The 26,800-nt window shown below is 36.5% G+C and overlaps 1 protein-coding gene across 1 annotated transcript; it reads left to right on the top strand.

The window, feature by feature from the left end:
• Positions 1 to 19,422: 19,422 nt before the first annotated feature.
• On the top strand, positions 19,423 to 21,285 carry LOC585087 (serum amyloid A-5 protein). Its single transcript, XM_011681519.2, has 3 exons — positions 19,423 to 19,701; positions 20,419 to 20,529; positions 20,988 to 21,285. Exons 1-3 carry the CDS (start codon positions 19,541 to 19,543, stop codon positions 21,127 to 21,129), a joined length of 414 nt encoding a protein of 137 aa, XP_011679821.1. The 5' UTR covers positions 19,423 to 19,540; the 3' UTR covers positions 21,130 to 21,285.
• Positions 21,286 to 26,800: the final 5,515 nt, after the last annotated feature.

Raw genomic sequence — 26,800 nt, 5'->3', positions numbered from 1 at the left:
TGTACCGTCACCCTTTTTGAAAATTGGGATTATTTTCGAAATTTTCATTGATTCTGGAATATGTCCAGATAATAATGACAACCTCACATCATCCTCACATCATCCAAGACGTGAAAACAATCAGCAAGGTGAACGTGGGAAGTGACCACAGGATGGTAATGGGCAAGATGAAAATCAACACCCGACTAGAGAGGCAAAAAACTCCTAAAACCAAAACAAAGTAGCATCAACCTAGAGAAACTAAAAGCGAAGAGAACAGAATTTCAACTGGAGTTGAAAAACCAATTTCAACTTTTGACGGACAAATGCACAGACGAAGAAGGAAACAGATCCCTTGAAACATGGACTGATCTGCTAGTGGAAAAAACCCAAGAAACCGCCATAAAGATCGCAGGGAAAAAACCAAAAACCCGTGAAAACAAGATATCAGAATCTACCAGAAAACTCATGGAAAAAAGAAGGAACATGAAAGCAGAAGGCATAGGCATCCAAAATGTTGAATATGTAGAAACCTGCAAAACAGTAAGGAAAAAGCTACGTGAAGACATCCGTAGTTACAACACAACAATGATCAAATCCACAATTGAGGAAAACAGAAGCCTGAAGAAAACTTTCAAGAAACTAGCACATGGAAAACAGAAAATCATAAGCCTCCTCGACAGCAATGGACAAGAAATCACAGATCAGGACCAGATACTTCAAAGAATTGAAGAGTTTTATGAACAACTATACGATAGCAATAAAGAGACAGAAGATCCAGGAGAACCACAAGAAAAGATCCCAGTTGTAACTGATTGGGAGGTTCAACATGCAATAAATCAAATGAAGAGAGGGAAGTCACCAGGCCCAGACAGCATACTTATAGACACAATCAAAGAAGGAGGAGACACAATAACTGAGGAACTAGCCAAACTTTATAATGTATGTATGCAAACGAGGAGAATACCACATCAATGGAAAGAAGCCACAATGATAATTCTGCACAAAAAGGGGGACAAGCGAGATCTAAAGAACTACAGACCCATCAGCCTCCTCTCAAACCTGTATAAGCTGTACACAAAAATCATCACCAACCGGCTAGAGAAAATCCTTGATAACAACCAACCTAGGGAGCAGGCAGGCTTCAGAAGGGGTTTCTCAACTATGGACCACATCCACACCATTAATCAACTGAAAGAAAAATGCCAAGAGTTCAACATCCCCCTATGCGTAGCATTCGTAGACTATGAAAAGGCATTTGATTCCGTAGAAACCTACGCAGTACTGAAGGCACTTCAAGACCAAGGAATCAACAATACATACATCAAAATCCTTAAAGACATTTATTCAGACTGCTACAACACTGTCAGAATGCACAAGGCCAGCAACAAAATCATGATAAGAAAGGGAGTTCGACAGGGAGACACCGGCTCACCAAAATTCTTCACTGCTTGCCTAGAGAGCATCTTCAAAACATTAGACTGGTCATCAAAGGGAATCAACATAAACGGGGAAAACATGAGTCACTTAAGATTTGCAGACGATATTGTCATCATATCTCACAACTTAAACGACCTCGAAATAATGCTACAAGAACTGGACGATGCAAGCCGACTTTCAGGCCTCAAAATGAACATGAAGAAGACTAAAGTCATGGCAGGATCAGCCAAAGATCCAAAACAAATCCAAGTGAACGGTACCAAAATGGAGCAAGTAGAGGAGTATATTTACCTAGGACAACGTTTCTCCCTCCAAGACAAAAATCAAGACAACGAAATAAGAAGAAGAATCAAAGCTGGATGGCGAGCCTTTGGCAGATACAGCACCATCATGAAAGGCAAACTTCCATTATGCCTGAAAAAGAAGGTATATAACCAGTGCATCATCCCAGCAATCTCATACGCTGCAGAAACATGGACGCTAACTTCAAAAATGGAAAGAAAGCTAGCAGCCTCGCAACACAACATGGAAAGAAGTATTCTAAGCATCACATACAAAGACAGAAAAACAAACAAATGGATCAGGGAACAAACAAAAGTTCAGGACATCCTTAAAACAGTGAAAAGAAGGAAATGGAATTGGGCAGGCCACATCAGCCGCAGGAAAGACAATCGCTGGAGCTCAGCAATCACTCATTGGACACCATACGAGGGAAAACGAAACAGGGGACGTCAAAGAAAAAGATGGCGAGACGAGCTGCAACAGTTCTGGGGACAGACAAATTGGCACCAACAGGCGCTGAACAGAGGCATTTGGAAACATCATGCTGAGGCCTTCATCCTGCAGTGGATTGACAACGGCTGATAAAGTAAAGTAAAAGTAATAATGACAAATTAAATATATAAACGAGAGGATCAACAATATAATTCATAGTTTTCTGTAAAAGGTTGTTATCAATTTCATCAAATCCTGCACTCTTATTTATTTTTAGGCCAGATATAATCTTAATTATCTCTTGTGGGTACGTAGGAGAGAAAAATATAGAACTTTTATTTCTCTCCCCCAAATAGTGGTGAAATGAACGGTACGTGGACGGTATGTGCCTAGCAAGATTAAAACCAACTTGAGAAAAATAATTGTTGAAAATATCTGCCAACTGAACTTCATCTTCAACTATTGCATCATTATGTCTAAGCTTAGTAATCTTAGAATGCTTTGATCCATTGTTGATGGTAGAATTGATGATCTTCCATGTTCTTTTAAGATCATTTTTGCAACGATTGAATTGATCATGATAATAATCTTTTTTTAGCAGTACGTATCACTCCTGTAAGTTTATTCTTATAATTAGTATACTGGATCCGTGTTTGATCAGTTAATTTAGATATATATTTATAGTATAATTTATTTTTTCGATTTATTGAACGTAGAATCGAATTCGTTATCCAAGGTAGTCTGGGTGACTTCTTATAATTTTTAGACTTGGGTTTAGAAAAAGGAATATTTCGATTTACATGAGACATAAAAATTCCAATAAAGATTTCATACGACTGGTTAACATCATCTGTATTAAATACGTCATCCCAAGATTCTTCTTCTAGGCTTAGTTTCAATCCACATAGGTTTTCGTCATTATATACACGTCTTTTAGGTGCATCACTAGGAGAGTTATTTGCCTGAAATCGTTCTGAATAATACATGAAAATCGGGAAATGATCAGAAATATCTGACAGAACTATGCCAGCTTTAAATTCAGAGCGTACATTTGAAAAAAAGTTGTCAATAAGAGTTGCCGAAGTATTGGTTATTCTAGTGGGTCTAGAAATAAGTGGCAAGAAAGAGGCAGAGAGGAATGTCTCTAAAAAATCATGTGCATGAATATTAGCATCACTCGTTAAGAGATCATAGTTGAAATCTCCCATTATGATACACTTTTTGTTTTGAACGGAGTGATAGTGTAATAAATTATTCAAAGTGTCCAGAAAATCAGCATGGTTGCTCTGAGGTGGCTTATAAACAACTCCCAAGATAGTTTTTCTTCTATTGCGATCAGTAATTTCAATAAACAAAGTTTCTGCAATTTCATTCATCACTTTCATGTCTTCGATTACAACATATTCAAATTGACTTGGCACAAAGAATGCAACACCACCACCTATTTTGTTTGTACGATTATTTGTAAGTATATCATATCCAGGGAGAGAAAACAGTGTATTATTTTGATCTGAAAGCCACGTCTCAGTTACGCCTAATACTGTATTTTTGGGAACTCCTGTGTTATCTAGAAACGAACGAAACTGTTCATAATTCTTGTTGAGACTTCTAACATTAAGATGTAATATAGACAAGCAAGAATCAGTTATACTTTTGAAAATATTTTTGGCCGAGGACTCAGTATAATAGTTTGAGTAAATGAGACCCGAAGCATTATCATTTGGATCCAATCCACATTTCAATTCATCATTATTAGCACATAATATATCCTGTGTGACATTATCAGAATCACTGGAAATGTTCGTCATCGTGTCAAAGTCAATCATTATTTACAGATAAAATTATGAATGTACAACAAGGCAGAAGCATACTAGGCCCTACTTAATTTGTTGAGATCCTCTTCTCGATGGATGGCTATCGGTGGCATATTGGGGTTCTTCCTCACCAGGATGGTGCCATTTACAGTCCACAGGAATTTCCAGCCAGCCTTCTTCCTTTCCTCATTCACCTTCCTCAGTAGTGACCTCGTTGCCGGGGCAAGATTTTCGTTGAAACTAAAAAGTTTACTACTCCAATGTCATGTTGGTGATCAGGTAATTAAGTTGATTCAAATCATAAATTGAGTGCTCTCACCCATTCCCTAGATAATGCATATTATATAATTAATGATGACTAAAGTTAAAGCGACTGGATATTTATAGCAATCTATTAAGTAATTCCTGCCTAAAAAGAAGAGGATGGGTGCGGATGGGAACTATACAAAGAAGGATTACAATTAGGGCGGTTTAGGATACTCTTACCCTGACAATCTTCAAGAGACTCTTGAAAACACACTTCTTCCAGTCATCTTCATTCAATTCAATATGTTTGTACTGGACTAGTCAGTGGTGTAGCATGGATTTAGTCGATCGGGGGGGGGGGGGGGCACCAGTCTTTAGTCTACTTGAAGCGGTTTGCAACCCCCTGTTGTTGTTGTTTTTTGTCACGGCACCCTTTTAGGACTTGAAAAGTTTCGCGTCACCAAAATACCAAATTCCTGAAAAAAGGATTGTTTCCCATCCCTCGTATACATAGAGTGCGTTTATGCTCAATTTTGAAGGCAGAATGAGCGATTTGAAACGCTCATCGTAAATGCTCATCGAAATCGCAGTTCCACGGTGTACTGTTTATGCTCACTTCTGTGGCTCCTCCATGATTCTGGCTCTGCAGCTGGATTCGCAAACCTGCACTGCGCATGCTACGTTGACCCAATTTAAACGCGTTTACAAGTGATTGTGCGTTTATTCTTCCCCCAAATCGCCGATCCATAACGCACCTTTTTGTGAGTTTACGATTCGGTGATTCTACAAAAATGAGAAAGGACGCAACCGTGTTTTGAACTAAACGCGTAACAAATGCCTCATTCTGGCCAGAAAAAGTTGAGCATAAACGTACCCATAGACGTACGGCACGGGCTAGCAGCGAACATTTTTGCATTATATCATTTTGGGTAAAAATGTTATTTAGTCACTAGATAAAATGTAAGGTTATATATTCGATCATCTCGTTGCCAGGAATCATCCTGAGTTATCAATTTTGTGAGAAGTGAAGAGAACGAGGGTAAAAACATACTTTGTTGCGGTATAAATTTCATTTCTATAAATAAAATACAATTTTCATACAATACCATGCTGCCCGAATCATAAGGAGTAACAGGTAGCAATGTGCTCAAATATCATCACATGGGGATGTTCATGGATTTCGCTGCCTGAAACTATCCCGTTTCTAAATTTGGCGAGATAGCGGCGCGAGCTAAAAAAAAAACACTTTACGATCTCTCAAATGTTATATTTCTTCATCAAAATATCCAGCGAGAATTTTATATATATTTGGGCATTTTGCAGTTCCTGAAGTTGACGTTATTATGTTTGATATAAGTAAAATACTCACGCGTCAAAAAAAAAAAAATCAAATGAAGCACATAATTGTATATACGAGACCAATCACTCTGGATCCTACATTCTCTTCCGGGGGAGAGGGGGAGGGGGGGGGGGGTGGAACAAATCTTTGTTTCCATTTCCTTTGTGAAATTGCAACTTTTTCACGTCGCCTCATCGGCTGAAAAAGAGAAGTATGTATTGTGTTAAATGTTTAATGGGATAAAAATGGCTGCTATGAATTATATACCCGTGCAATTTATATTCTGTGTCATTCCAAATCGTAGGTATATATTATGTCAGTTTCCCTTCCAAATACAGCTAATTAAACCGAAAGTTCAGTATGATGGCATGTTTATTGTTTATGCAACGCTTCCCTAATAACTTCCTGAATTTCAAAGTCCAACGGACATCATAGAAAACACGATGGCAAATCCGTTTCTTATTGGCATGATAATATGCATGTATTGGTTACGTGGAATATAATATTAGGCTTGCACATCAGTCTGTTTTCAGAAGTACTTGAGTATTCCTGCAAATACGAATCACATTTGTGACACAAATTACTTCACTCATCTGTTACGACTAATTTAATTTTAATAGTTAGAATGCGAATTGCACAAATTGCGTGTAGGTAGGACAAGCCATAATGTTTGTCGAATCCGGGCTAACTCGGCTCAAAGACAACTCGGCCCAGCTGCAAAAACGGTAAGTTTTCGTCATTTTACCCTAACCCTAACTCTAACCCTAACCCTAACCCTAAACCTAACCCTAACCCTAAACTTAATCCTAAATCCAAAACTTAATCCTAAACCTGCAGAAACTGACCGTTTTTGCAGCTGGGATGAGTTGCCTTTCAGCCGAGTTAGCCCGACTCCTGTTTGTCGTACCTACCAACACTAGTATGCAATTTGCAATCTGACTAAATTCGTAACAGGTGAATGAATTAATTTGTATCATAGCACTTCAAGATAGGCTTGAGTTCTGGTAATGATAGAAAATAAATTCTCACAGAATCCAACAAAACTTACACTGAATGTTCAAGATTACGAATAAAATGACATGTGCCAAACGATTTTGGTAGAAATATATAGAAGCTGAGTAATGAGCATAGAAAGAAAAGGAAATCAAGGTAAGTAGTAAAGCCCGACACAATGCGCTTCACACAGGTCACTATGTGCAAATGAGAGTTGTTGGTTTTATTGAAGATGATTTCCAGCAAGTTTTTTTGGTGAGTTATTTCTTTTTACTGGTTCGAACAATCAATCTACTGCTAAAGATTTGAGGAAATGCTCGGCTGACTGTGAGCCGTCATGATGTCAGACAGGTCGTGGGTGTGCCTACAGATTTACAGCCGATTGGGTTACCTAATTATCCCGTTGCAAGACTATGAAAAATACCAGGCAATTTTCATAACGATATTCATGAAACTACTCGAGATGTCAACCAGGAATGATTAATATTTCATTTATTTCATATCTATCCTTATTACAAACTTTCTTTATCAATCTCGTCCCAGTGGATTTCTTAGGTTGTTAGGTTGGTGGTAGCTTTGAACCAATGAGCATGTTAAGTTCCTCAACGATCAGTCATTTTATCATATAGAAAGTGCATTCTATTTCTAATGTATCATTTCATTTCATTGCATATGGTATACGATGTTTGTATTGCACGTGTGGACGAATTTATTGAAAACCTAGGGTAGAAACAGATTAAAATTCAATTAAACAAAGTATAAAGCAAAGTCATGACGCCTAATATACATCGTTTCTTTTCATGTAAAATCACCACAGATCGTTATTTACCAGAAACAGCCTTTCATACTGAAAACATATCGGAACTTTACTTACATTAATTGTTGTTAATAAATGTTTTACATCGCTGGAAATGCTCTCATCTTAAGAAACAAAGTGGGCAAAAGGTTTATATTTTTTTCTTTTTTCATTAACAATAAAATATGTGTTGTAAATAAACAAACGAATGTCACCAGCGATATTATTTTCGATAATAATTTGTTTGATTCATGTTTTCTGACTTTTATATGTGAAGACAACCAATCAACTATATTCATGTTAATCATTTTTGAAAGAGATATAAGGAAATGTGTTAAGTTTTCAAATCATCTACAAATAGAGAATTATCTTTGCTTCTAATTGCTTCACTGGATCATATACAATCAGACAATGGTATTGCTCTCTGTATTCATTGCATTTATTTAGCAATTTTTGTTTTCGTGCATAAGATACGAGCAAGGCTCTTTCAATTTTCTTATTTTTACGAATTGAAAGATATATATATATAACAAGTTTTAAAATCAGTTGATAAACGAACAAATACAACAAAATTCATTATTCATACTTTCACAGTGAATATGATTGTTTTATTTTGATGTGATCAGCTAACTTAAGATGTGTCTCTCTAAGTGATGACTCTCACTTTATAGGGTAAATGCGTTATGTTAGTAGTCAGATTTGGAAAGCATCCTAATTATCGAAAGCTTCATACATTCGTTTTGGGTACACGGTTTTTAACGCACTGTAATTTCATTTGTCATGTTTACGTGTACGTGTATAATAAGTTGAGATTTTACTGCCATGTCGTTTATTTCGAAGATTGGTTAATCCGAAAGTTCATCAGAAAATGAAATACAGGGCTCATAATTCTCAAGGTTCATTTACCCGAAAATAAACAAAGCTCTAATGAAGCTTGTGAAACAGTGGTCTTCGAAAATTGATAACAATAAGGTAGCAGATGTTGCTTTCATTGATTTACGCAAAGCATTTGACACTACAGATCACGATATTCTGCTACGTAAATTGAAGGCCATTGGATGTTCTGATACCAGTATTCAGTGGTTTGAATCATATCTGTCTAACCGAGAACAGACGGTTTGTTTTAAAGGGCAGCATCTAGTTCCTCAACATTTATGATGGGAGTCTCTCAGGGTTCAATTCTAAGGTGTCTCCTGTTCTCTTGATGTATAAATACATGGTTTAATATATCCAATGTACATATGTACATAGCAACTTTGGTAATAATAATAATAATAATAATATTCCGTGTTTATATAGCGCTCAAAATACATCGATCTAACGATGTGCCTAAGCGCTTTACAGATATATTATTACCCCGGTACCCCTAGTGCTAGGCTATATCTATAATATACATGTACAATTTTCGTCGTTGCTTACGATCTTTTAAATCAATATGAGGCTATCTTCTCCAGTTTATTTATCATTATTTTGTTGTTGTTGTTTTAATAATGCCTAAATATCAAGCATTTGATTTACAAAATGATAAGTGTCTGTTCATACAATAAGATATTACAAATGTGCAACGGTATTTTTTTTTAAATAATCCACTTTTCTTGAGGATACCAATTAATTTGTATACTTATATACATACATGAATTTATATATGTGTGAATTTGTTTATCTACTTTTTTATATTTTATTGATGATTGTCACTGAATAGCATCGTTACCAAACAGGGTATCGTGGAACTTTTTTGTTTTCTTCAATTGTTTACGATATGTTTAGTAAAATGTGTCACTTAAAGATAACCCTCGTGTAATCATATGCTTTTGTAAATATGTTAATTCAGATACTCTAATTTATATATAAACCTATGAACCGGGACCTACATAATACAAGCTTTGCTTTTTAGTAGATCCCCAACTTTATTGATTGATTTATATGATTTTATTCTCTGTTATAAATATTATCATGTACATTATGTTTTCTATATTGTATGTTTAGTTATAATAATTACCATTGTTCATTATGTTCAATTTTGTTATCTTTGATAAAGTAAAATAAATAAACTTGAAACTTGAAACTTGGAATACCACCATAATTGGTGAAATGTGCCACGCTGTATGAATATAAGAAATAAATAAATTAAAAATAAATATGAAATAGAATCCTATATCATTTTCTGAATAACGAACCCCCAAATTTGTGTTTCGGAAATATGGATCTTCAAAGAAACAAGTGACCCCCGACATTCCTGATGTTTCCTTCTTTCAAACGAGCATCTTTGAAAATATTTACATATTAACTGGTAAATCCAAATTCAATTCAATTCAATTTAATTAATTTATTTTTCCTCTTTCTATTTTTCATATTTGCAATGATGGTACATTTTTATATATTCACATATTAATATACATATAGGCCCAGATCTATTTGCACAATACAATACATTAGACAAAAATGAAATTGAAAGGGAAGGAGGGCCGACTAAAAAGCAGAGCTTGTAGGGTGTAAGCCCCCCTGTTAAAGTAATTAGCATGAATTATTAATCTATGAGAAAAAACAGCAACAATAACAATAACTGGTTCAGTAATACACAAATCATTTTTAAACGCAAGACAATGATAAATACATACATAAAAAGAAACTATCAAAGTGACACAAACATCAAAGTGGCATAAAGTCACAATACAAATTATATTTGATTGGGGAATGCAATAGCCTAGTCACTATTTAGAAGAAAGCTTTAAGTCTCCTTTTGAAAATTTGTATCGAATCACACTGTATAATATCATTTGAAAGAGAATTCCACAGTTTTGGACCTGTAAATACAACAAACAAAAATGTGCAACTGATTTTCTATTTAATGGTAGATGAACAAAGCTCGCCTGGCGAGTGAAGTAGCTATGAATCGAATCATATCATTAAAAGGCAAAGGTAATTGTTTGTTGAGCTTGTACATAAACTGGCGAAGCTGAAAAATATTATTCGTTTGTGCCCGGAAATCTGCAATATTAATATTACGAATCGCTCTTTTTTGTAATATAAAGAGTCTATTAATTTGGGAAGTTGCTGCACTGGCCCAGGCGATAAGTCCTTAATTCAAGTAAGGAAGAACAGACGTGAAATACAAGAATAACATAATATAAAGGGATAGGAAGTGTCTTAATTTGCTAAGGATACCAGTGTTGCGAGCAATGATTTTGCAGATATTGTCAATGTGCGCTTTTCGATTAGTATTTCATCAATCACTAGCCCCAAAAATTTAGTTGATCGAACCCTTTGGATGAGTACCATCAACAATTATATAATTTGGCAAAGTCGCAACCTTATTACTAAATAGCTTGTAACTAGTTTTGTCTAAGTTAAATGACAGGTTGTTTGCTTTTATCCAATTTGTTACACTTTTAAGTGCGCTATTCAATAATTGCGTCAATTGCTCTGGATCGCGATGTGACATCAACATATTCGAGTCGTCAGCAAAAAGTATAAATTGAAGCAGACAGGATTGTAGCATGGGGAAATCCTTGTAAGACTTTAATTGATCGAATATTAATTGTGCAGAAGCGTGCATTAAGAATAATCCATAATGTCCACTTTCGTTCCCACACTAACCACTTATTTTAACAAGACAAAATTCTTAAAATTAATGATTCGTATTCTTGGTACCTAAGTATCTTTATGTTCCAACTAATTAATAACGAGTTACCTCTCCCGATTTCCTCCATTTTCCAAAAAAATAACGAGATACATTCATACCATAAAAGACAGTCGAACCACATCCACACTCCTCGAATGAGAACAGCTTTCGCACCGTGACAAAAAACGATTATTTACACCGGTCCAGTATTCTGGAATAACATAGATCCATCTCTTAAACAAAGTACCAGTCTATACACATTTAAAAAAAAAGTTAAAGATTAAACTTTTAAACACATATACATGATCGAATCTCGGCTTGTTTGACTCTCGACTCAATCTCTTTCTCAACCCCTTTCTCCCTATACTGATCTAATTTCCCTTTTCTAGAGCTTTTTGCAATCATTCATTGTCCCTTTTTTGTTTCTTTCTTTCTTTTTGCCTTCTACTATTTTCCTACATTTTTTTCCTCTTTTTTTTATTTTTCCCCTCAAATTTAGAATTTCTAAGCTACATATTTGTCTATTTATTGATTTCTAAGCATACTTTGTTCATGTTATATTGTAAAACAGCATCTGAGGAACTAACACTTCAACAAGCTCTGCTTCAAGTTAGTTCCTCTTTTCTCGTGCCTTTTCTATTATATTTGTCGTTTCATTGCATATTTTTGTGAAATAATTATTCTTGTATTATGTTTTGCATGAGAAATAAAATCATTTGAATCATTTGATGACTTCTCGATGTCGTTTATATAAATAATAAACAAAAGTGGGCCTATGATATTGCCCTGCGGAACACCGTTAAAGGCAGGTTTACTTTCAGAGAAATTATCATTTAGTGAAAAAAAACTGGGAGCACCCATAAAGATAATTCTTGAACCACGTCAACGGTTTTCCCCGAATTCCATTGTGAGAAAGTTTGTAAAGAAGGATATCATGATCAACAGTATCAAATGCTTTAGAAAAATCTATGAAAAAACCAACCGTATTAGAAGACTCATCAATAGCTTTGGCAGGTGTTTGAACTAAAGAAAGTATTGCATGGGTAGTGCTACTCTTTTCTCGGAAGCCAAATTGAGTAACGACATGTAAGGATGTCTCGGTAAAATGACTGTGGTTTAAATTATGCAAATAAACAGCAACATACACGGGGTTAAACGGAAAAAAAAATTATTCTGGTAATTTTCTGCTTTTCTTCAAACAATAGGGAAACGTATAGCTTTACCAAATCATACCTAGCGTGCAGTCACATGTACACGAACCTACCAGAATCTAGGGCATATCGAGATAGTAATGCCTTTATGAGTCTGGCCTGAGATTTTGTTTGTACACACCTTTTTTTTCTTTCTTTTTTTACTTGAAAAAACTTTACTTTCCTTTACTTTATTAATCACGATGAAATATGAATTATTTACAGGCACTGGAAATAATTAATATATTTTAGAACAAAACATTATTTGTCTACCTACATTTGCATTAAATATAGGTTAAAAAAGTGTGCAAATAGATGATATGTTTTTAATTTTTTACATGAAATCAAAACGAAATTAAAACCATTTCACTATTACTCTTTTCTAAATACAGTGTAATTATATTCATATACAATCAGACTCTGAGTTGTAGTGGGTGAAACAGTACCTTGAATGAACCGAATAGTAAGATTTTATGTTTCATGTTTTATGTTTAGTACTTTTAACCTACTACTGTATCAAAAAATAAACCTGTCAAAATGACAATACAAATGATAAAAACATGCCCTTTTTTACCAATGCAGGGTAGCCTCATCAGTTTTAATACTGATTAATACTCCCTGAGGGCCCTGAAATCATATTCCCCTGGATTTAGCACGGCTACCGCCAAGGCGCACGAGCATTCGAAAAATGTCTTTCTACCGGGTACCCATTTACTACTTCAAGTTAGAGAGTGGCAGACATCGATTAATATCTTGACAAAGAAATAAATAGAATGAATAGGTTGTTTATATACACCGAAAAACAAGAACACGTACATTTACAGTACACAAACATCTAAAATGACAAAATGTTGATAAGCTCAAGTCAAGTTCTCCAGACTATAAACATGCCGGTGCCCTATTTATGGCAGCCAGAGCACGACACATAATTATATTGCGAAACATGTTAACAGTGATGGTTATAACTTAAATTCACGAAGGAATTATTTACTCTCACATCATTCAGATGCTACCGTTTGGAAATACGTTGATGTTTTTCGTCAAAGAGTAATTCTTACTTATGATATTGGAATTGGTAGCTCTCCCATGTGTACCCTTATGATGTGCTTCCTCCTGATCTTCTTCCCGTTGTCCAAACAGCAGACGATCACGATCACCTTCGTTCACGCCTGGATTTGTTCCAGGATTGCGCTGCGGACATTTCTGTTTTATCAGAATGATCACTAACATGACCGATATGCCTAATATGAATCCACTCGGTGCACCAGCAATGCCGGCCCATTCTGCAATGGTAAAAGAGGGACCAGAACTTGTTTCGTTCACTTCAACATGGTAGATGAACGCTTTGGTACCATCTGAAGAAAGACAGGTGTAATTACCAGATAGCTCAGGAGTGGTCTTCCATATAACCAATGAGTCGCTGTTGGTCGAGTAAAACGGATCTTCACGATCACCATGTTCCTGTAAGCGACTTCCATCAGGAGTCACCCAGGAAGCACCGACAAAGGAACAGTTAAGTTCCAACTGCAGCCCATGCCCCACTGGCATAATTGAGTTGTTTAGTCGGCACTGTGGAAGACCATTTTTGTAAACGTGTTCAAGGGTTTGGTTAAAGAACTTACTAGGCGTGAGGCAACGCCCTTCGCATATTTTACCACTATCCAACCATGATGAAATCCAATTCAGATGACAGTCGCATCGCAATGGATTGTTATCAAGATGAATGTTCTTGTATTGAACATAAGACCCCCTAAGAGATCCAGGGGAGAACATAGGTTGAGGCATTCCTTTGATTCTGTTGCCCTCTAAATCAAGTGTGACCAATCTCTTCAAACCAACAAACGCATTATGATGGATTTTTGTAATCAGATTCTTTGATAGATATATTTCCGTCAGCAATGTTGCATTGATGAAAGTATGTGCTTTGATTTGAGTCAATCTGTTATCAGAAAGATCGATTATATCGAGGGTTTCCAGATCACGAAAATGTTCTTTAATTAGGTCTGTAATGGCGTTGACTCTCAGATTGAGACGTTTCAATTTCGTCAAGTTACAAAACGTCCCATTTTCGAGAGCATAGATCTTGTTTTCAGGTGTGCCTTCGACTATAAGCCTAGTCAAACTTTCTAGATAAGCAAACATGTTATTTTCTAAGACACGCATATAATTATCATACAGGACTAACCGTTCTAAGGTTTCAAGTCCTTGAAATCCACCAGGCTTAACGAACTGCATGCCAGATATATTCAAAAACCTAATCCGGTTGAACTTCTTGATATTCCCAGCTCTAAGAACGACTGGTTGAGAGTAATTAAGCTGAAGATGCAAGATATTCTGGAGTATGTCGTCTGAAAATATCCCATACTCCGGACAGAGACATCTTCCACTTAATACGTCAGAACTGTCCCCTGACAACAAAGTGGATGTGCATTCGCAATGTCTCTGATCTATTGCAGGCTGAGAGGAACAATCAAGAGGGCACAAAAGAAGGAGTGCAAGTGACGCACATCTTATGAATAGTTGACGGACGATCCCTGCCATTCTGCTCCCAAACAATGAAAACTCAAGTAGAAATCTGACTCGAAATTGTTATGGAGCTTGATTGATGATTGATTTAGCTGTAAAGAGAGAAACGATTGGGCGCGGTGTCAATATAATATATATGGCAATATATATATGTCAATATAGTAATAATAGTGATGACCATGATTATGAAAAAGAAGACAGTTTTAAGAAGAATTAGAAAAAGAAATGATTAAAAACTACAAGAATGATGATGATGATAATAATAATAATAGTAATAATAATAATAATACTTATCATTATTATCGTTATTGTTGTCATTGATATTATATAAAAAACATCAATGATAATGTCAATTATAATAATAATAACAGTACAAATGGTAATAATAATGATAGTAAGAATACTACTTATTAACATAATGATAATGATGATTATATCTCATTACTACAATCACAATGACATATAAGGACTATTATTGTTATTATATTATTTTTGTAAGTAATTTTTCGTTTGATTACTTTGTGATTAAATATATTTTATTCCATGATCCAGTGTTAAATTACTTACCAAGTCATATGAGCACTATTATACTACTTATGATCAGGTTTATTACTGGCAAATCATGTATGTACATTGTACCAGGCGCGTACGCAGGGGAGTGGGGGTTTGGGGGTCAAACCCCCCTCAATGTGTCTGTCAGTAGAAGATCTACAGCCCCTTACCCCCCCCAAAAAAAAAGGTAAAAAAGCTTTTTTGTTTGTTTTTGTTTTTGCTCACAAGGGTGAAGTATACATTATCCCCAATCCCCGTTTAGAGTACCAAAAAAAAATGCTCCTTAACCCCATCCCCCACCCCCCGCTTATTCACCGGCTGGCTGATTCGCTGCCAAATTAAATCTCACGAATTGGGCAAAAAATAAAATATAGTTGACATTATACCCTCCCCCCCCCGCTTATTCACCAGCTGGCTGATTCGCCGCCAAATATATTTCAAGGGGTCACATTAATGATGCAATCCAATTTTAAAACACTCCCCTTGAAAAAATCCTGCGTACGCCACTGCATTGTAGTACCATGTCATTATTGGAGATCCATGATTAACGGCCGACTTCAATTTGTTTCGATTACTCCTTGACTAATTAAAGCTTTTAAATTAACGAACTGTTATACTATATTGTTCATTTGTCTTATTACAGTTAAACCATTTTCACCATCACTGATGTACGACGATCGTTGGAACAAAGCCCCCCCCCCCCTCGGTGTTATTTAGGGTAAGTGTATGCATGTTCCCTCCCTTTGAAAGCACCCCCAATGTCTGGTGTGTAACGTCAAAGCGGGCTGATTTTTTATGTGTATTACGACCCGGACTTTGTTGCGTGAAAAGTACCCCTTTACCGGAGATTTGGGGAACATGAATGCGGTCCCTCGATCCGTTCCCGTAGTGGGGAAGGGGGGGGGGGGCTCAATTAAAAGACGTAAATGCAGATATTGGCTGTGTTTTTGTTTATGCGTGTCGTCACGAAAGTGTGTGCGGTTGCGTTTGACATTGCTTGACACTAAACTAAATGTAGTTGATGCTACAGAAGTGATATTCTAAACATTACAACAACAAAAACTTAAAGAAGGACATTCTTGACTAGATCTATCCATGACAATGTTTTAGCAAAGCATCTACAAAGAGAGTCACAAAATGAGAGACTATTTTTAGCTTGATAACTCACCTTACTAACGGAGACTGCTACAGAAAGTAAATATGGCGCATTTACTTCCATCCACGAGACACTGTTGTGTTCTACACAAGAGCAATTAAGTCATATCACGAGACACGGAGTTCCACTTGTAGTGTAATCATTGTAAATATAACGGGGATTCCCGATTGCGTGACGCTCTTCACACTTCACAGCTAGGCAGGAAATCAATAAAAGGAAAATAAATTGTATCAAGCTAGTGGTATGTAAACAGACCACGCAGACATTAGTGAAATTATAGGAGTATTAATTTATCCAACAAACAGCCAACGACCAAAAGAAATACAAATAACCCAAAGATAAACAATGAAGATGTTACCGGCTTCACAACTCCTATCTTTCCCCTGTCCGTGACTCAGTCAAATTGAAATGTTATTATCATTTCGATTGGACTCAAAGATACCTAGTATTTTCATACCAATACAATAAAATGTGATGGAAAGATCACTGGACTTCGACCAAAAGACTGAGGTTAGCGTAGCAATTGTTTTAAATTTCCTATTTACATAAGCATGACGAGAAAATGAATAGCTGTTGTAAGAAAACAATCTTTACTTATTTGTTTTCATTATTTGTGTTGTATACTTAATGTTTTAATATTTGTATCTGTTTGTTTATTTATTTAATTTTTCCCCTCAATAAGGGAGTTTACAGATAGCACATGGTACAAAATGACCCCAAATATCCACAGATCTTTTACACATGGAGAAGTTCCACTTTGAGCATCTTAGAATAATAACTGCCAAAGTCCTAGATGTGATTCATGAATACCTTTTGTTTGACCTCTTGAAAAGAATACTTCCACCTGCGTATCATAGAATGTACCGTTGATACATAAATGAATAATGTTACATAACTTTCATGAGCGCATATCCAATATTCATCTCAGTGTGGGTTTTACCATTTTGGTACAAATGACCTTTATCTGCCCAAGCGCAGATTGTATCTATGAACTGGCTTATTCTCGCAATTGTTTGGTGTCCATATTGAAATATGACACCCCTACTGCTTCTATTTTTTTTTAACGTTGTTTACCCATGTGCAATTTTTAAATAGTTTTCCCCCTCTAATTGCTGTAAATAAAATTCTCTGATAGGAGGAGGTAGAAACAAAAAACTATTGTGAGGTATACCAACAAACAATAGAGAAAGGGAAAGTCCCCGTAAATTTCAACTAACTAACTGCGAGGTCGATGAAGTCAAGGCCATGCTTATAATTATTACCCAATTGTTTTAATTGTTTTATTTGGTTCCTAGGAAACCGTAAGCACGACAATGTACAGCGCTAACGACCGCCGGTTTTAATTGGTGGAAATCTTAACCCAAGACAGAATTTCCTCCTCAACCATTACAAAGTGTATCTTTAACCTTGAATATTAGAGATTTTTTTAAGGAACACTGTAAGATACCAGAAACCTCTCCTTTGAAACCAAATTCGTTCTTCCTGCCCACTGACTTTAATTAGAGTACGTAAGAAGTAGTTTTAAAACTTCTTCTCAATTTTGGTTAATGATAATTAGGAGCTTTAGATAAGTATTTCTTGAATTGCCATGTGACACAATTACTTATAACCTTTAGTTAAAGATGATTGGATTTTGCAAAAAATTGTATTTATTGATCTATCAGGTTATGAATTTATTGTTAGATTAATTTAATATCAATAACATAATAATTATTACTTTATTTTATATGAAAACTCATGATTGTAGCTATTTGTTTATATGTGTTCTTTGTGAAGAGGCCAGACCTTGTATCATTTCTGACCTCTCCGTAATGTAGATACACTTTCCCCCTTATTTTGTACTGCCTAGTGGTATAGAAATAAGGGAGGAAGGGAAGGGAGGGGGGGGGGGGGGGGTGAAGACAGTGTATATATTTTAATTTTTGGAGGAGGGGGCAATTTATATGTCGAACCATTTATTTCGGAAATGTTTGATATCTCATTGGGGGAAAAGGGGGAGGCAAGGGTTCGGGGAGGGGGAAGGCTCGTTGATACACCATTGATGACGCAATACTTAATTTTTTTTTCACGGTACTGAGTCCTTTGTTAATTGTCCATTGTTGAATTGTCAGTTATCTTTTCCTGGTTTTCTTGTTTATCTTTATTTGTTTAATCTTTCCTTGAAAAGATTAGGTGGATAAAACTGACAACGATTAAGTTTTGTCACGAAGGGCCAGTTTACATAAAGTTGTTAATCAGAACATATACCACAATAACAATCCACTTGTTTTCTTTCACAAGCCATTAAAGGCTCAGTACACGTTTGGTAATGACTGTGAAAATTAATGGCAAAAAAAAAAACTTACTTGGTAAGAAGTACTGCAGCTTTGGGTAGGAAAATGAATTTTTAAGAAACTTTTAACTTCGAAATACTACGGTTATATGGAAAAATATAACACTTTTTATTTCCCCCAAATTGAATGTGAGAAGCGTTTCTGTTAGATACTGTGTATTCCTATTTGGAATATTCTTCCTGCGTGGAATTATTCGCTCCGGATTTTCGGTGATATATTATCTAAAAAACGCGACCACCTTTTGAAGTGAAATTTTCACAAGTTAGTTTCATTGCATGTACAATACATTTATATATGATTAACACAATCACTTGGCTCCAATTACCAAACGTCTGCAACATCTTAAATACGATGGATTAAACATTATTAATCTACGCTAAAGATATAAATCTGCTTTACACGAAAAGGACCGTGTTCTTAAGTTAATAATGTTGACGTCATCTTGATGAATCAGTGTATTTGCATAACCAGCTGTTATTTTGATCAGTGGCGTAACGAGGGGGGGGGGGGGTCAAAACAAAACAAAAGAGAGAGAGAGAGAGAGAGACATACACAGAAGAACACAAATATGAAAAAAGAAAAGAAAAGAAAATGTCTGATTGCTATATTCTTTATCTTCAATGCAAATTTAACATTGTATTAAATGATTAAGCTTATTGTTGTTGACTTTTCATATCATGTTGTGATTACCCATTACCCTTTGCTCCCACACAGCTCCTGTAGTTAAGATAAAAAGAGGTTCGGGTCAAATCTGTTCATTCTATTACCAGCAGGACAACTATAGGCTGCCTTTAGAAAAAAATTGTTTATGCAAGTGAAAACTCTTTCAAGCCTGCAAAGATGAGGATTGCCGTTAGTATCATTGCTCTTTTGATGGCTGGGGTGCTGGTTGTGCCGTCTGAAGCATCCTGGTTAGACGCCGTCAGTGACGCCTTTCGGGGAGCAGGCGACTTCGTTAGTGGAGCCGTTCGTGGAGCAGGCGACATGTGGCGAAGCTACAGGTGCGTAAATTCAAAGATAATCTAACCCGAACCATAGAGTGCGTCCCAGAAAAAACGAAACCGAGAAGTATCGATGTTTTTTTTATCATACCTTAATCACAACTATAATTAATGAATGATACATATTTGGAAAGCTTAGAGTCTCCTCTTTCAGTTGATGCTACTTACGTGATGCATATTTCACGCATGAGTGATTAAAAGCAATTTGAAGGAAGGAAACAAAAAATTAATTTGGCGGGCGGTATCTGAATTTCAAAGAAAAATTCCTATTTCTAGAAAGTTCATTTTCTGCTCTTTCATAATACCTCAATCAAGAAAAATGAGCCAGGATTAACAAAGTTCTGTTTGTTTTAAGTAGCCCTTACATTTTCATAATTTTAACAAACGAATTCGTTTTCACTGGGCTAACTAAGAGAAAATGAAAGTCATAACTATATGCCAATACATCTCATGACTTACAAGTCATAATTATGACTTCCAAATCAATATAACTTAATAAGAACACTGTCTTCTACGTCATATTATAAGTCGTATTATGACTATGTATACTAACTCATACTATATGACTGTCACTGTCTTTTATTTTTTTCTTCTCAATATCCCATTAATCCCATTAATCCTATTAAGTTACCGAATATATCGGCAGGGTTGAAACAAGAGATTGAGTTTGAAATATCTTAATGAAAACTGTCCATTGCTTCTTTACAAACTCAACAGTGATATGCGTGAGGCAAACACCATTGGTGCCGATAAGTACTTCCATGCCCGGGGCAACTACGAAGCTTCTCAGCGAGGATCAGGAGGTAGATTCGCTGCCAGAGTTATCAGGTAGGGATCAGTACCAAGACAATCAATCTCGCATATGGCTTGTTTTAAATTTTAAAAAGTAACAAATAGACAAACGTTGCCAATATCTAATGTTTGATGCACAATGCAGGGACACCAATAGTTCCCGTTACATGATATTAATTTGAAATGCTCTTTTTCCAACCACATTGGCGTAATCAGGGGGTCGAAGCAGGGCCGTTGCGGAAGGTCTTCCCTGCTCACTATAGCTACCCCTCCAACCTCAACCCCAATTGGGATTGAACATAATAATGCACAAACGAATGTTTTTATACAAATTAGACTTTGTCTTTACCCTCTTTTCCCCTTAAATGAGAATGTATAGTTAAATACGCCATTGGACATGTATAATTAAATACGCCATTGGACATGTATAATTACATTCTCTATTAGTAGTGTGTTTATACCAACAATGTTCTCTGCTTTGTGGTTATTTTCAGCGATGCCCGCGAAGGATGGCAGGGAGGGGTGAGCGGCCGTGGTGCCAAGGATACCCAAGCAGACCAGGAAGCCAACAGATGGGGGCGCAATGGCGGTGACCCTAACCGTTACAGACCAGCTGGCCTCCCAGATGGATATTAAACAATCTTTCTCACAACAAAAATATGGAAACATTTTCCCAGCCGTAGTTTAATGTTAACTGAAACATTGATTAAGCTCGCTGTGTTAATATATTAACCACTAGGCTTAAAATAAAAAGATGTTGTACTGCCCTTTAGGTGCCAAAACATGGGTCGGTCGGTCGGTCGGAAATCTCTCTTTTTAATTTTGTTTTTCTTTCTCCCTCTTTGAGATGATATTTCTCAGTTTTAATACATATTTTTTTTATTCATTAAACATTTTTTTCCCCTAAAAATCGGTACAATAAAAAGCCGACCGTAGATTTCAAGATTTTGGGGTCGGTCGCAAAGGGCAATACAGCATCTTTTTTTGTAACGCCATATGGGAGACTAACTAAAAAAACACTGTTTACTTCTCAGTTTAATATTCGTAAGCTACAGCAATATAAACATAGTCATGGCCCTCTCCCGTTTGACATAAATAGCTGTTTGGTTACGGCAAGCTTGAGGCAGTGAACATCAGATGAACTTTTTTTATAAAGCACTTAAAAGATTTTTAAGATGAGTTGACTTTACTGTGACATCACAATTTGCTTACAAATCAAATTGACACAAATCAGCCATTTTTAAATCGGCCCAGTATCGATAAAGACCTTTCTATTTCAATTTAACAGCCAGCATATTTGTCAACTGAGGTTGGAAAACTATGGAAAGCCATAACTGCAAATCAAAACAGATAGCCATAGTTTGTAGCAATGTTACACAAATTTTCAAAAATAGTGTTGAATTTATTGGAAACAAATAAACCAATCATGGAATCATGTCAATCATGACATCTTTTACCGAAAATGTTGAATTTCGGCCGTCCATACCAACCGGCGCACTTTTTTTTATCAACAATGGCAAGGTCTTATTATAACTCGGATAACCTGCGCTATTCTTAGCTCGGGATTAAACGGTGGATTAAAAAGCACGATATTTCACAAAACATTCCATAAAAACCTCACATACAACATAAATTGCAGTGAAATCTCACCAGAAATCTAACAGGGGGTGGGGTGTCAATGACATATTTTTTTCTCCTTCAAACCGGTGGGCGGGGGGGGGGGGGTGCTATTTAATTTATCTAACCATTTATTTAATGTATATTTTGTCCTAAATTATGGGGGTGGGGTGGGGAAGGAGGGGGGGGGGTCCGGCCCCAGCCTCCCCCACTCTTGTTACGCCGCTGATGATGTATTTGAACAAATAAATTTGGTTTTGATTGTCACTGTCCCTACTCTCTCTCTTTTATACATTGTTCTGATTGTCTGCATTTACGGAGGGCGCCACCAGCCGTGCTTGTAGTTGTATACAGCTTGTATACTCACCTCCTGGTCCTCATTCCAACATGAGTGTCCACTCCCGCCCCCTCCCCCTCCCCCCCCCCACACACTCAGTGAAGGGCCGGGTGTCCACTATATCACTTTGATCCTTGCTCGATCTGCAGTGGAAACAACAGACATAAAATGATTGAAAAGTTTTGCTTCTATCAAAATGTGTATTAGTCCAGGGGGTGTTTCACAAAGAGTTAAGTCCTGTGTAAAGTCCTGCGTAAAGCCCAAAGTCCTACGTAAATGGCTAAGTCATGCGTAGATTCGAGGTCATATTCTGTTTCACGAAGGTTTAGGTCATACGTAACTGCACTAAGTCATGCTTAAATCTACATGGAGAATGGCTGCCATGGTGGAGGAAGCTTTTCGTAGAGGTCTCCGGCGAGAGAGAGGGTTTTTAGGGATAGGGCCAATCCCTTGGATGCCTACTGCGACTCCGAGCTTCAAAAGAGGTATCGGTTCTTAAGTATTCAAGTATGTTTGGTAACTTGTGAACCAACTTGTGAAATGTTAATGGCTGGTCGTTTTATTTGTGTTCCTCTGTTGGGGTAAAACGAAAAGTAGTTTATTTTTTTGCCAGGAACTTATGAAAGACACTTTACTTGCATCCAAAGAAAATGATTTTGATTGACTGCAAATTCTATTTTAATTTGTTTTCCTTTTCATCTTGAAAAAAACTTACCCCTTTGAGGGGCACCTACTTATTGTTCACTGAAACAAACGAGCAAATATTGATAGACTGATAAAATTGTGCTTCGTTCGCCCCGTGTTGACCAATCACGACCGTGATCACGCTTCGTTCGCCCAAAAGAACAAACGAACGATTTCTGCGCACAGGGAATTCCACTTTGGATGCTCTATAGCAGTCTAGCTGATATGGGGGCGTTAATCTCTTTCGAAAACTTCAACATTTCTGAAATTGTCGGGTATGACTGACAATTGATAGTCGCTATATATTATCTTGTTTTGATGTAGATAATTCTTTATAAGTTCATGATGGTTTGATAAACTCATTTATAATTTAGTAAGAAAAGCATCATCATGTTGATCATGTCACTGTCTTGTCACTTCCACAGTACAGTGTCAGTGTCACCATGGCCTTGGTGAAATACATGGAGGAAGGGGTCATGCATGAAGGAAGGAATTTATTCTTCCATTGTGTCACTGACTGCATGGGTGACACTAGCTGTGCACTGTAGGAACTTAACAAGGAAAATATCGGGTTTATACAGTGACTACAGTGTCACTGTCATTGTGTCAGTGCATCATGTGCATGGATTGGATGGAGGTAGGAATAGAGGGCAACAAAGACTGACGTCTAGCCCACCTTGTTGGGCAGTTATGGCTGTCTTTTATTTAGTTTTAACATCGGTCTCGCTTTTCTTATCATAGAAGAAAGCCAAAAAAAAAAAAGACCAACAAGGTGTGCTATAACTGGCGTTCTACGAAGGTAGTATTGTTACTTTGAAAGTGAAACACTAGTACACTGTTAATATGTCTTAATACCATTCCTTCCTCCACACCACATGGCCATAGTGTTACTGAGTTTGTGCCACTTTCTCTACTGTCAGTTCAAATTTTGTTACGACTGCACTAAAGTAAAACACTTCCATGTGAAAAAGAAACATTAGATCTACCATTAGTTAATGATTAAGTAAACAAGAAAGAATCAAAATGTGGCACTAGTGAAAACGATACCTAAAATTAAGAAAAGGAGAAAAAGAGGAGACAGGAAAAAAGAAGAAGAGAAATAGACATCAAGAGCAGAAAAAGGACACTAACACGAGATAGATGAATCCCATATATATATATATATATATTGACCGTCTTTGTGTGTGTGTGTGTGTGTGTGTGTGCGCGCGCGCATGTAAATACTTCTTTGTGGGGACATTTGTCCGTTCCACACCCACGCTTTGGGGATATCGTCCAAACTCCAAAGTAGGGATATCCCCACAATGAAAAACTGTCTAAAATCATAATTTATTTTTTTGTTTTAATTATATTTTATTTCCTTCCTCATAAATTCACATAACAAGAAATTCACAATAACAAGAAATTATCACAATGAGTAATATAAAACAAGATCTTTGATACAAGACACTTCATGAATTACATCAATCAATGAACAACATAGAAAAAATCTCAGATTGTACATGATTCTACATTTTTTTCTTGCATATAACAGTTTATAATCAAAATAACAATAGAGGAAGGTTTAAAGTTACATAGTCCCACCCTATCACACACGCTCACACCAACAAACTCATGACAACCCCCTCTAGCCCACCCACACCACAACCCCTTTCAACACACACACTGCATGCAACCAGTTCCGGAGATTTCCTTCCTCATAAAATTCACATTACAAAAGAATCATCACGGTAAGTAATACAAAGCAAGATCTTCGATACAAAACACTTCATGAATTACATCAATCAATGAACAATGAACATTGACAAATCTCAGATCATACATGTTTATACATTTTCTCTTTCACGTAACAGTTCACAATCAAAACAAGAATAAAGGAAGCTATGAATTTTACATAGTCCGATCCAATCACACACTCGCACACGGCACACCCTCAACTCGCACCACACAAACTCATGACACTCCCTCCCCTCTAGCCCACCCACCTCCCACCACTTCACACCATCACACACACTACATGCAACCTGTTCCGGTTTATCCACCTGTACAAGAGAGAGAATTAAAACAAAAATAAAAACATACACACATCCATTAAAGTAAAAATGCATTGATTTGTTCCCATTTCTGTAAGTGCATCCCCAGTTTTCCCTTTTTGAAGGCTATTCTGTATTCCTCGTCTCTGTAATCTTTCAGCATATGTACTACTTTCTGTACAGATGGCAGAGTTCCTTGTTTTTTAGAAAATAAAAATGATATTCTTTACTAGAAATATGATACAATTTATTACAAATATTTTTGCAGTATTGCCGGATATTCCCCCCAAAATGGGTTTCCAATCATTACTGTGAACTTCGAGTAAATGTAACTTTTTAATTACCTCCTGCCATAATCGTTTAACTTTAAGACAATCTAAACATAAATGTTGGTATGTCTCTACTTCTTGTCTACAAAAGGAACAAAAATGGTCCGACTCAAAACCAAATTTAAAGAGCTCTCTTTCGTATATAATAATAATAATAGTTAGCTCTTATATAGCGCATTTAATTACCAAAGGTAATACCAATGGGCTTTACAAATGTAGAAGACAATAGAAATAAAGACATATATAGAAATAATTACATATAATTATAATCAAAACTTACAAGAAAGTAGGCAAACGTTATACATTAGAAAAATCGAAAGTAGCTTCTATTAAAAGTGATACATGTAATATTTGAAAATTATTATAATGGTAGGGAAGGCCCAATAATAATAATAATAATAATAGTGGGTTCTTGTATAGCGCTCATGTCAGTCAGATTTGACCCTCCTGGCAATAAAATAAAATAAAATATGAATAGATAAATAAACATCAACATTCAGTCAGTCACAAAGATGGTATGTGCTGCACCAACCCTTTGGAACCAGTACAAAATTAAAAGGAAATGTTGAACAAATATGTCTTGAGTTCTTTATGGAATATGTCTATGTTTGATTGAGCACGTAGAGTGCTAGGAAGAGAGTTCTAAAGGGTTGGTGCAGCACATTCAAACGACCTGTCACCGAAAGATTTGGTTCTGCTTCTATTTACTACTAGCAGATTTTGCGAGGCAGATCTGACTGATCTGGTTGGTAGATATTGGGCTATCAACTCGGATAGGTAAGTATGAGCAAGGCCATGGATTGCTTTAAATGTGAGCAGGATAACTTTGTAGTGGATGCGTGCGGGAATAGGTAACCAATGGAGCTCCTTTAAGATGGGAGTGATGTGATTGTATTTACTTGACATAGATACAAGACGGGCGGCAGAGTTCTGAATTCGTTGGAGTTTGGAAATGTCTTTGTCAGGAACGCCGAAGAGAAGACTGTTACAGTTGTCCAGCAGTGATGTGACAAACGCATGGATCAGTATTTCTGTTGTCTTCTGGTTAAGGAGATGGCGAATACCACCAATTCTTCTTAAGGCGAACGAAGCTCTGCGACACACCAAATTTATGTGGCGACGAAGAGATAGATGTTTGTCGATGACTACCCCTAGGGCTTGATTTCTCCAAAGCAGAAAGGTGGCAGTTCCTGGTTGCTCTTCATGTGAGATGATACATGTAATACTTCCGTCTTGTTGTCATTTAAGAAGAGATGGTTACCTCCCATCCACGTTCGAACCTCCTTAAGACACACATCAAGCTTTCT

Source organism: Strongylocentrotus purpuratus, unplaced genomic scaffold (assembly GCF_000002235.5).
Source record: "Strongylocentrotus purpuratus isolate Spur 01 unplaced genomic scaffold, Spur_5.0 spur5_scaffold_11, whole genome shotgun sequence".
Taxonomy (NCBI): Eukaryota; Metazoa; Echinodermata; class Echinoidea; order Camarodonta; family Strongylocentrotidae; genus Strongylocentrotus; species Strongylocentrotus purpuratus.
Note: the sequence above shows the minus strand (reverse complement) of the source record. Positions and strands in the feature narration are given on the sequence as shown.